Below are 12,670 nucleotides of genomic sequence, written 5' to 3'. Positions count from 1 at the left end.
ACAGTGATTTGCATTGGGGGCATTTAATTAACCTTGGAACCTGTTTAAAAACCCACATTTAATGCAAATGTGAACAAATATGAATTTATGAACAAATATGAATCATTGTTAATTTTTAGACAATTATTTTTCATACATATGAATAAATACAGGTTAATGACACATTCCTACTATTACGTGGTGGACTTTTATTTAGAAAATGTCCGAAATTCCGTAACCCGGAAGTACTTCTGGTGTTACTGACGAGAAGCTGATACGAGTTTCCCTTCATTTGTTTTCATGTTCCATACATTTGTAATGGACACAACATGCCAAAGTCTCTCAAATCTTTCCATAAACCACCCTCTTGCTCCAGTTGAATATGCCAATTGTGGCAGCTCTTCTTCCCAAGATGACGAAGACGTGGACGGCTTTGGGGATCTGCGATCTCTGCCTGTAGATGTCTGCGAGAGACGACCCACATGTTTACGATGTTGGTAAGTTCAGCGGGAGCACCGCCACAAAATATAGAAGTTACCAGTATCTTTGCCACCACCATTAATTGATAGTATGTGAATGAAAGCTTTATCAGTCAAATATTTAAGATTAGCTAGTTACTGTAATGGACCATCACATATCCAGTTACAATTCTGTAGCTACAGCTGGGCTGTATTGATTACACGAATTAATGCCAAACGCAACAGTTTGGATTAATGACTAGACCCGTGGTACCCTGTTGGAGCCTTGGAGGCAACCCGCCTAAGAGACAAGCTAGCTACATGAGGATATTCATTCTCTCCATGAACTATTCTGCTGCTTCTAACGAGACGATATGTGGAAGGATTCCCTCGCGAGGCTGGGGTAGACTACTTCTCAAATAGTACAGTGCTTCAATCATTATGCCCAGGGTTGGGTAGGTTACTTTCTAAATGTAATCCGTTACAGTTACAAGTTACCTGTCCAAAGTCTGATTATATTAATTTACTTTTAGATTACTTTCCCCTTAAGAGGCATTAGAAGAATACACAAATGTATGTTATCAATTGAACGACATCTATTGCAGGATAAATCTATGTCAAAGTTTACATAGCTGGTCATATATGGACATAACATTTTACTTTATGGGTTGGTTATGAAGGCTTCTTCTAACCTATTGCTTTCTACTACATATAATAATATGATTAAATTATAGCTTTACATTAAAAACCGAAGTCTATCAGAATTCCAGTCATTCCAATAAATGTTATACCCCTTGATCTTCAAGAACAGGACTTGGAAATATGGAAGTATAGATTAGCCAAATTATTTTACCTGAGTATGACCCCAAAACTAAGGACATATTAGCCTGTCCTACTCTGTTGTTTATGATTTTGTTGACATGGAGGAATGATTGGGCTCATTGAATGGTTTTTCTTAATTTTTTTCAATGAGTAGGTGTATCCAAACTTTGGACTGGTACTGTATATTTAATATTTATGAATCCCAAAATGGATGTAGCAACTACAGCTTGTCCCTTATCAAAAGTGTTCAAGTTTGAGCATGTGTCCATTAGGCCTATGGATTTATTTTATCAGCATAAATTAGATTGATCAATAAAAGCCCCACTTTTATTCCATAGACTTGGATCCGCACTATGCAGCTGTTGCAAGAGCACATTTTTCATTCGCTGTCCCCTGGTTTAAAAAACAACGATTGATAGACAGTTTAAACTTATTGAATTCAACCATTATTGGGTTCAAATACATATTTAGGTTTGTGAACAGCCACCTACAACAACCACAATCTGTAAGGCGCAAATAGCTAAATGAGAGGGCAGCAGTGTGAATCACATCAACGCGCTCTGTAGATATCAATAAGTGATATCGGTATGGTCGTAGACTACACCACTGCTGTCATCCTTACCTCCAAGCGTTTATTCAAGTTGGATAATCTTTGGATGCCGACTGCAGTCACACCATTGGAAGACATAGCTTGGACTGTAGCCTACAAAAGCCTATTAATGCTCTTTTCCCGCAATCCATCAAACACATTTGGTGTGTCGTCATAGTGGTCTGATTGTGGTCAGACTCGCTCAGATGGAACAAACTTAAACTTGCGCCTTTTTTCAATGCTGATTTGAATGTCATTTAGAAAACAGATTTTTTTGCGCAAACATCCTTTCGGAATTTAAAACTAATCCTCAAAGTAATCAAAAGTATTGGTAATCTGATTACAGTATTTTCTTCTGGTAAGGGATTACAGTTACCATTTTTTGTAATCCCTTACATGTAATCCGTTACTCCCCAACCCTGATTATGTATTGCAACGGATACCATTTGCCAGACTCAACAGGAAGCAAACGGGGAGGGACCTACCTGAACTTGTCCAATACAAAACTCAAGTTTTTGTTGCAAAACGTTTTCCGTTTGGACGAAACATTTTGGAACAGAATCAGCGTAATGAATACCACCCCAGTACTGAGTCCTTTATCTGCACACTGATTTGTGGCCATGTTAAAGCAAATTCTCAGTAGTCATCCACCATAATTATACCTTTCACCTTTCCCTGGCAGTCACATATAAAGGTATGCGATGAGCAAGGTAGTTATTTAAGACTGTTTGGGAGACATCTTCACCCTCTCCTCTTCTCTCCAAACAGCCGTCCCCAGAAGGTGTGTCTCTGCCCGTTCCTGCCAGTCCACCCCCTGGAGGTCTCCACGTGTCTGTACATCGTACAGCATCCTGCAGAGGTGGGGTGTGTGTGTGTGTGTGTGTGTGTGGGGGGGGGTCGATCCATATAATTTCAATCACTTTCTGACTGCGCCCCTTTTGATTTGAACAAAACCACCCTGTATTCAAGAGTATGCTGTGTCTCAACTGATGGCAGGCACAACACAAACACAACATAAACACCTCAGATTATGTCAAATAGGGTCTGAGCTACAACATACAAAACAGTTCAAAAGTTTGGGGTCACTTAGAAATGTCCTTGTTTTTTAAAGAAAAGCCAAATTGCCCATTAAAATAACATACATTTGATCAGAAGTACAGTGTAGATATTGTTATTGTTGTAAATTACTATTGTAGCTGGAAACGGCAGAGTTAAAAAAAAAATGAATATCTACATAGGCGTACAGAGGCCCATTATCAGCAACCATCACTCCTGTGTTCCAATGGCACGTTGTTAGCTAATCCAAGTTTATCATTTTAAAAGGCTAATTGATCATTAGAAAACCCTTTTGCAATTATGTTAACACAGCTAAAAACTTTTGTTCTGATTAAAGAAGCAATAAAACTGGCCTTCTTTAGACTAGTTGAGTATCTGGAGCATCAGCATTTGTGGATTCAATTACAGGCTCAATGGCCAGAAACAAAGCACTTTCTTCTGAAACTCATCAGTCAATTCTTGTTCTGAGAAATGAAGGCTATTCCATGTGAGAAATTGCCAAGAAACTGAAGATCGCTTTCAACGCTGTGTACTACTCCCTTCACAGAACAACGCAAACTGGCTCTAACCAGAGTAGAAAGAGGAGTGGGAGGCCCCGGTGCACAACTGAGCAAGGGGACAAGTGTCTAGTTTGAGAAACAGACGCCTCACAAGTCCTCAGCTGGCGGCTTCATTAAATAGTATCCGCAAAACACCAGACTCAACGTCAACCGCAAAGAGGAGACTGGCCTTCTATGCTGGCCTTCTAGGCAGAGTAGCAAAGAAAAAGCCATATCTCAGACTGGCCAATGAAAATAAAAGATTAAGATGGGCAAAATAACACAGACACTGGACAGAGGAACTCTGCCTAGAAGGCCAGCATCCCGGAGTCGGCTCTTCCCTGACTTACATGTGGTCGGCGGTTGTGGGACCGGTTCGACGTACTGCCAAATTCTCTAAAATGATGTTAGAGGCGACTTATGGTAGATAAATAAGTATTTAATTCTCTGGCAACATCTCTGGTGGACATTCTTGCAGTCAGCATGCCAATTGCATGCTCCTTCAATTTGAGACATTTGTAGCATTGTGTTGTGACAAAAACGCACAATTTAAGAGTGGCCATTTGATGTCCCCAGCACAAGGTGCACATGTGTAATGATCATACTGCTTAATCAGCTTCTTGATATGTCACACCTGTCTGGTTGATGGATTGTTTTAGCAAAGGAGAAATGCTCACTAACAGGGATGTAAAAATGTATGGAAGGTTTTGTTCAAATCACAAGGGGTCCATTAATAAAGTGATTAAAATCCTATCCTAACGACTCACTCACAACCCTGAGTTTAGCCCTTGAGTAATGCCCCAAACTGCTTCAGGGTTACTGCTCTGCAGCTGACCCTATGCTCCTCCGATCCAGTGTGTGTGATTGGGTACTGTGTCAGTAAAAATAACAATGGAAATTATTTTCTCTGTGTTTTCAGGAGAGTCGAGCGCTTCGTACCGTCCCTCTCCTTGCTGCGTGTTTGCCCCCAGGAAAATGCAAGGTCTTGGTGGGAAGGAGATTCAATGAAGAGAGGTAAACATTTATCTTTATGTTGGTCCGATACTGAACATTACACGTACTGTCACGCCCTGACCTGAGTATTCTTTGTTTTCTTTATTGTTTTGGTTAGGTCAGGGTGTGACATGGGTGATGTATGTGTTTTTGTACTGTCTAGGGGTTTTGTAGGTTTATGGGGTTGTTTATCATCTAGGTGTTTATATATGTCTATGGTTGCCTAGATTGGTTCTCAATTAGAGGCAGGTGTTTATTGTTGTCTCTGATTGGGAACCATATTTAGGCAGTCATCTTCTTTGGATATTTTGTGGGTTATTATCTATGTCTATGTCTAGTTGCCTGTATATGCACATTAATAGTATAGCTTCACGTTCGTTTTGTTATTTTGTATTGTTTGTTTAAGTGTTCTTCGTCTTAAAGAAGATGTATTCATATCACACTGTGCTTTGGTCTCCTCCATGCAACGAACGTGACACGTACATCATTGTCTCTAAACATGTTGCATCTCTCTCTGCCTTACAGGAACCCAGAGCTGGCTGCAGTGTGTCGAGACAGCAGAACCCTGATACTGTACCCGGGACCAGATGCTCAGAACCTGGAGGAGCTAGTCCAGAAACAAGACCAGGACAGGATGGGAGAGCAATTTGTGAGGGCAGTGGGACCCAATGTCATCATCATCGATGGCACCTGGAGCCAGGCAAAAGATATGTTCCTCAGAAACACCCTGCTCCACCAGCCCAAACAGGTGGAACAGCTATACTTCAACAGGGCACAATACAGTGCCTTGCAAAAGGATTCATCCCCCTTGGAGCACTTTTTCTATTTTGTTAAGTTACAACCTGTCAATTAAATGAATTTTTATTTGGATTTCATGTAATGGACATACACAAAATAGTCCAAATTGGTGAAGTGAAATGAAAAAAATAACTAACTAAAATGTAAAAACAGAAAAGTGGTGCGTGCATACAGTGGGGCAAAAAAGTATTTAGTCAGCCACCAATTGTGCAAGTTCTCCAGCTTAAAAAGATGAGGCCTGTAATTTTCATCATAGGTACACTTCAACTATGACAGACAAAATGAGAAAAAAAAATCCAGAAAATCACATTGTAGGATTTTTAATGAGTTTATTTGCAAATTATGGCGGAAAATAAGTATTTGGTCACCTACAAACAAGCAAGATTTCTGGCTCTCACAGACCTGTAACTTCTTTTTTAAGAGGCTCCTCTGTCCTCCACTCGTTACCTGTATTAATGGCACCTGTTTGAACTTGTTATCAGTATAAAAGACACCTGTCCACAACCTCAAACAGTCACACTCCAAACTCCACTATGGCCAAGACCAAAGAGCTGTCAAAGGACACCAGAAACAAAATTGTAGACCTGCACCAGGCTGGGAAGACTGAATCTGCAATAGGTAAGCAGCTTGGTTTGAAGAAATCAACTGTGGGAGCAATTATTAGGAAATGGAAGACATACAAGACCACTGATAATCTCCCTCGATCTGGGGCTCGACGCAAGATCTCACCCCGTGGGGTCAAAATGATCACAAGAACGGTGAGCAAAAATCCCAGAACCACACGGGGGGACCTGCAGAGAGCTGGGACCAAAGTAACAAAGCCTACCATCAGTAATACACTACGCCGCCAGGGACTCAAATCCTGCAGTGCCAGACGTGTCCCCCTGCTTAAGCCAGTACGTGTCCAGGCCCGTCTGAAGTTTGCTAGAGAGCATTTGGATGGTCCAGAAGAAGATTGGGAGAATGTCATATGGTCAGATGAAACCAAAATATAACTTTTTGGTAAAAACTCAACTCGTCGTGTTTGGAGGACAAAGAATTCTGAGTTGCATCCAAAGAACACCATACCTACTGTGAAGCATGGGGGTGGAAACATCATGCTTTGGGGCTGTTTTTCTGCAAAGGGACCAGGACGACTGATCCGTGTAAAGGAAAGAATGAATGGGGCCATGTATGGGATTTTGAGTGAAAACCTCCTTCCATCAGCAAGGTCATTGAAGATGAAACGTGGCTGGGTCTTTCAGCATGACAATGATCCCAAACACAACGAAGGAGTGGCTTCGTAAGAAGCATTTCAAGGTCTTGGTGTGGCCTAGCCAGTCTCCAGATCTCAACCCCATATAAAATCTTTGGAGGGAGTTGAAAGTCCGTGTTGCCTAGCATCAGCCCCAAAACATCACTGCTCTAGAGGAGATCTGCATGGAGGAATGGGCCAAAATACCAGCAACAGTGTGTGAAAACCTTGTGAAGACTTACAGAAAACGTTTGACCTCTGTCATTGCCAACAAAGGGTATATAACAAAGTATTGAGAAACTTTTGTTATTGACCAAATACTTATTTTCCACCATAATTTGCAAATAAATAAATAAAAAATCCTACAATGTGATTTTCAGGATCCCCCCCCCCCCCCCCCCCATTTTGTCTGTCATAGTTGAAGTGTACCTATGATTACGGAAGTGGCCAGAAAAAAGCCATTGCTTAAATAAAAAAAATAAGCAAACACGTTTGGTGTATGCCAAAAGGCATCTGGGAGACTCCCCAAATATATGGAAGATGGTACTCTGGTCAGATGAGTCTAAAATTGAGATTTTTGGTCATCAAGAAAAACACTATGTCTGGCGCAAACCCAACACCTCTCATCACCCCGAGAACAAAATCCCCAGTGAAGCATGGTGGTGGCAGCATCATGCTGTGGGGATGTTTTTCATCGGCAGGGACTGGGAAACTGGTCAGAATGAAAGGAATGATGGCGCTAAATACAGGGAAATTCTTGAGGGAAACCTGTTTCAGTCTCCCAGAGATTTGAGACTGGGACGGAGGTTCACCTTCCAGCAGGACAATGACCCTAAGCATACTGCTAAAACAACACACAAGTGGTTTAAGGGGAAACCTATAAATGTCTTGGAATGGCCTAGTCAAAGCCCAGACCTCGATCCAATTGAGAATCTGTGTTATGACTTAAAGATTGCTGTACACCAGGGGAACCCATCCAGCTTGAAGGAGCTGGAGCAGTTTTGTCTTGAAGAATGGGCAAAAATCCCAGTGACTAGATGTGCCACACTTATAGGAACACCCCAAGATACTCGCAGCTATAATAAATGGGGTGAATACTTTTGCAAGTCACTGTAGATTGAGTATAAGGGAACCAGGTTTCTTTACACCAGGGGTGTATTGATTAAGTACAATAAAGCCAATGCAATAGTCCCAAAAGTGCAAACTACAAGCCAAATCAAGGGCTTTCAAGTGTATGGTCTGGTTATTTTTATTGTTGAAATGGAGTCTGCTGCGTTGTGTATTTCAGGTACAGCTGAGCAGGAGTGAGCAGACTAGCCAGTATGTGATCCGTTCTCAGCCATCTAACATCTGCCTGTCCACCCTGGAGTGTGCTGCTGTCACCCTGTCCATCCTAGAGAGGAACGAAGCAATACAGGAGGTGGGTAGCATATAGACCTATACTGTACGTGACATGACAATCATATATATATATATATATATATATATATATATATATATATATATATATATATATATATATATATATATATATATATATATATATATATATATATATATATATATATATATATATATATATACAGACAATCATACTTGTTCTACAAATCTAATTTTATTGGTCAAAAATGCATGGTTAGCAGATGTTATTGCGAGTGTAGCGTTCTAGTTCCGACAGTGCAGCAATATCTAACATGTAATCTAACAATTCCACAACAACTACCTAATACACACATAGAAGTTTTTCACAATTCCTGACATTTAATCCTAGTAAAAATTCCCTGTATAGGTCAGTTAGGATCACCACTTTATTTTAATAATGTTAAATGTCAGAATAATAGTAGAAAGAATGATTTATTTCCACTATTATTTTTTTCATTACATTCCCAGTGGATCAGAAGTTTACATATACTCAATTAGTATTTGGTAGCATTGCCTTTAAATTGTTTAACTGGGTCAAACATTTCGGGTAGCCTTCCACAAGCTTCCCACAATAAGTTGGGTGAATTTTGGCCCATTCCTCCTGACAGAGCTGGTGTAACTGAGTCAGGTTGGTAGGCCTGACAAATTGTCTATGGGATTGAGGTCAGGGCTTTGTGATGGCCACTCCAATACCTTGACTTTCTTGTCCTTAAGCCATTTTGCCACAACTTTGGAAGTATGCTTGGGGTCATTGTCCATTTGGAAGACCCATTTGCGACCAAGCTTTAACTTCCTGACTGATGTCTTGAGATGTTGCTTCAATATATCCACGTAATTTTCCTTTCTCATGAAGCCATCTATTTTGTGAAGTGCACCAGTCCCTCCTGCAGCAAAGCACCCACACAACATGATGCTGCCACCCCCGTGCTTCATGGTTGGGATGGTGTTCTTGGCTTGCAATCTTCCCCCTTTTTCCTCCAAACGGAGGTCATTATGGCCAAACAGTTCTATTTTTGCTTCATCAGACCAGAGGACATTTCTCCAGAAAGTATAATCTTTGTCCCCATGTGCGGTTGCAAACCGTAGTCAGGCTTTTTTTATGGTGGTTTTGGAGCAGTGGCTTCTTCCTCGCTGAGCCGCCTTTCAAGTTATGTCGATATAGGACTCGTTTTACTGTGGATATAGATACTCTTGTACCTGTTTCCTCCAGCATTTTCACAAGGTCCTTTGCTGTTGTTCTGGGATTGATTTTCAATTTTCGCACCAAAGTACGTTCATCTCTAGGAGACAGCTGTGTGGTCCCATGGTGTTTATACTTGCATAGTATTGTTTGTACAGATGAACGTGGTACCTTCAGGAAATTACTCCCAAGAATTAACCAGACTTGTGGAGGTATACAATTTTTTTTCTGAGGTCTTAGCTGATTTCTTTTGATTTTCCCATGATGTCAAGCAAAGAGGTACTGAGTTTGAAGGTAATCCATCCACAGGTACACCTCCAATTGACTCAAATGATGTCAATTAGCCTATTAGAAGCATCTAAAGCCATGACATAATTTTATGGAATTTTCCAAGCTGTTTAAAGGCACAGTCAACTTAGTGTATGTAAACTTCTGACCCACTGGATTTGTGATACAGTGAAATAATCTGTCTGTAAGCAATTGTTGAACAAATTACTTGTGTCATGCACAAAGTAGATGTCCTAACCGACTTGCCTGAACTATAGTTTGTTAACAAGAAATTTGTGGTGTGGTTGAAAAACGAGTTTTAATGATTCCAACGTAAGTGTATGTAAACTTCCGACTTCAACTGTGCGTCTCGTGTCTGAGCCGTTGAATTGCGACTCCACTTTGTCTCTATACTGACATTTCACTTGTTCAATTGCCTTGTGGAAGGAATTACTACTCTGTTTGTATTCAGCCATATTCCCAGTCACCTTTCCATGGTTAAATGCGGAGGTTCGCGTTTTCAGTTTTGCAGGAATGCCACCATCTATCCACGGTTGTTGCTTAGGGTAGGTTTTAAGTCACTGTAGGTACAACATCTCCTATACACTTCCTTATAAACTCACTCATTGAATCGGCATATACGTCAATATTATTCTCTGAGGCTACCCGGGAACATGTTCCAGTCCGCGTGATCAAAACAATCTTGAAGCCTGGATTCTGATTGGCCAGACCAGCATTGAATAGTCCTTAGCATGGGTACATCCTGTTTGAGTTTCTTCCTATAGGATGGGAGGCGCAAAATGGAGTCGTGGTTGGATTTGCCAAAGGGAGGGCGGGGGAGGGCCTTTTATGCATTGCTGAAGTTAGAGTAGCAGTGATCCAGTGTTTTACCAGCGCGGGTGCTACAGTCAATATGCTGATAGCCTTTAGGTAGCCTTGTTCTCAAATGTGCTTTGTTAACATCCCCAGCTACAATAAATGGGCCTCAAGATATATGGTTTTCAGTTTGCATAATAGTCAACATCCATTTCTATCTGTACTTTCTATAACGTCTCACGACTTCTACCCTCCTTACCTTACCCTCTTGAGCAGTGTTGTGGGTAATGTATTATAAAGCAATGTGTTACAGTAATAATATACTTTTTTATAGTAACCAGTAATGTAATGGAGTTACTGCTCCAATTTGAGTAATAACTTTATAGTTTCTGATCAAATAAATTGATTGTTAATTTTGTCATCATTCCCTTCCTATTTAGTTATTGATCCAAGTAAATATTTGTGATTATTATTCCCTCTCTAATGGTGCAATATATATATTTTTTAAACAAATTTGTTTTTGTTCTCAGTCTCACTAAGTTCCTGTTTATGCACGCACTACTACTAACTGCTTTAATGAGAGAGATGAAAAATGACAGAAGTGTCTTAAACATAGACTTTCTCAACATGGAAGTACTCTGCAAAGGCAACACAAAACTCGTAGCGAAAGACCCCCGATACCCGACTGCTGTTGAAGATGTCTGTAGGCCTACCTCATTCAAACAACCAAGGCTTGAATTTAATCATTCAGCAGGACAGGGTGTAGAATTAGGGAGAGCTGAACAAGCTTTTATCTGGGTATGTAGTAAGACGAAATGCTGCCCTTATCCATGGTAGAATCTGTCATTATTAAGGTACTTGTTTTGGTGTATCGGCCTACTTAACGCAACGTTGTTTACATTTAGTGAGGACGTGCAACATTTTGGTGTGTGACGCAAAAAGTAAAAAAATAAGTAGTGTAACAAATGACTTTTCCCAAGGAGTAATAAGTGAAGTAATTAGTTATTGTTGAAAGAAGTAACGCGTAATGAATAATATATTACTTTTTGTGAGTAAAGAACCAAACACTGCTCCTGAGTATAAGGCTGCTACAGACCCACACCATGATGGCGGATGGCCCTTTGCAGTGACTGTACATTTCCTCTTCCTGTCCCTTCCAGGTTCTGTTGAAGCCTCTGCAGGCTCTGTGCTCTTTCCAGCTGCAGCATGGGGCCCTGGTCCACCACAGCAAGGAACACCTGATACGACACGGCATTTACGACAAACAAATGCCCACGAACAAACGCAAGATCAAGAGAATGGAGAATCTTATTACTAACAAGCACATCTGCCCTAGATGAGGGACTACTAGATTGTTTATGAAATAAAAGAACACTCTGGCCTATCCTCATATAGAACACTACTTTTGACCTGAGTGCAATTTGGATTAATCAACATTTCTTCCACCTTACCCAGATGTGTACAGAGCACTGAAATTCAGACCCCTGGGTCAGTGTGGCTACCCACTATATTTCCAATCCAATGTGTGGTTATTTGAAATGGTCTTATTTGTTTTTATACATGTGTTGAAATAAATAAGTAAATTGTCTGCTGTCTAATTTGATTATGCAGGACTTGATGGCATGGTGCATAGTGGTGGGGAAAAGTACCCAGTTGTCATACTTGAGTAAAGTAAAGTAAAGATACCTTAATAGAAAACGACTAATGTGAAATACCACTAGAGTAAAAGTCTGAAATTATTTAGTTTGAAATGTAATTGCAAAAATATACTAAGCATCAAAATTTTAAATATGTTTTACATTCCTTATATTAAGCAAATCGGACCGCACGATTCTCTTGTTTTTATTTTATTAACGGATAGTCGGGGCACACTCCAACACTCAGACATTTACGTTTGTGTTAGGTGAGTCTGCCAGATCAGCTGTAGAAGAGATGACCAGGGATATTCTCTTCATACATATGTGAATGTTCCTGTCCTGCTAAGCATTCTACGTGTAACAAGTACTTTTGGGTGTCAGGGAAAATGTATGGAGTAAAAAGTACATTATTCTATTTAGGATTGTAGAGGGGTAAAAGTTGTCATTATAAATAGTAAAGTACAGATACCCTCAAAAAATACAAGTAATGTATTTATTTAACCTTTATTTAACTAGGCAAGTCACATTACTGAAGTAGTTTACACCACTGTTGGTGCATATAACTTCAGTGAGGACACCTGAACCGTCTTTGTTCTAACACAGCCTGTTTAAAATCATTGACAAGCGGAACACATTTTAATAAATGTAAAATTGCAGTCGAAGTGATGTTATCACGGTAAGGGTAAAATACCAAAATTATCCTAACTATTTTAACGCGCCGCTGGTGTAGTGGTATCATGCAAGATTCCCATTCTTGCGACCCGGGTTCGATTCCCGGGCGGCGCAAGTATTTTGTTACATTCTATCACAATTTTCTCATACAAAATAAATATCCAACATGCCATCCATAGCACAAATCATATGTTACTGTTAATCAATC

General features: G+C 40.2%; 1 protein-coding gene and 1 non-coding gene across 2 annotated transcripts; both read left to right on the top strand.

Moving 5' to 3' along the window:
- The first annotated feature begins 204 nt into the window (after positions 1–204).
- Positions 205–11,741, top strand: dtwd2 (DTW domain containing 2). Its single transcript, XM_036977063.1, has 6 exons — positions 205–476; positions 2,617–2,707; positions 4,363–4,457; positions 4,962–5,184; positions 7,757–7,888; positions 11,314–11,741. The coding sequence occupies exons 1-6, from the start codon at positions 280–282 to the stop codon at positions 11,491–11,493; spliced, it is 918 nt and encodes a 305-aa protein (XP_036832958.1). The 5' UTR covers positions 205–279; the 3' UTR covers positions 11,494–11,741.
- Positions 11,742–12,505: 764 nt separating this feature from the next.
- Positions 12,506–12,576, top strand: trnag-ccc. Its single transcript has one exon. It is a non-coding gene; the product is annotated as a tRNA-Gly (tRNA).
- The last annotated feature ends 94 nt before the right edge of the window (positions 12,577–12,670 follow it).

Source organism: Oncorhynchus mykiss, chromosome 5 (assembly GCF_013265735.2).
Source record: "Oncorhynchus mykiss isolate Arlee chromosome 5, USDA_OmykA_1.1, whole genome shotgun sequence".
In the NCBI taxonomy this organism is placed as follows: Eukaryota; Metazoa; Chordata; class Actinopteri; order Salmoniformes; family Salmonidae; genus Oncorhynchus; species Oncorhynchus mykiss.
This window is presented reverse-complemented; position numbering and strand designations above follow the sequence as displayed.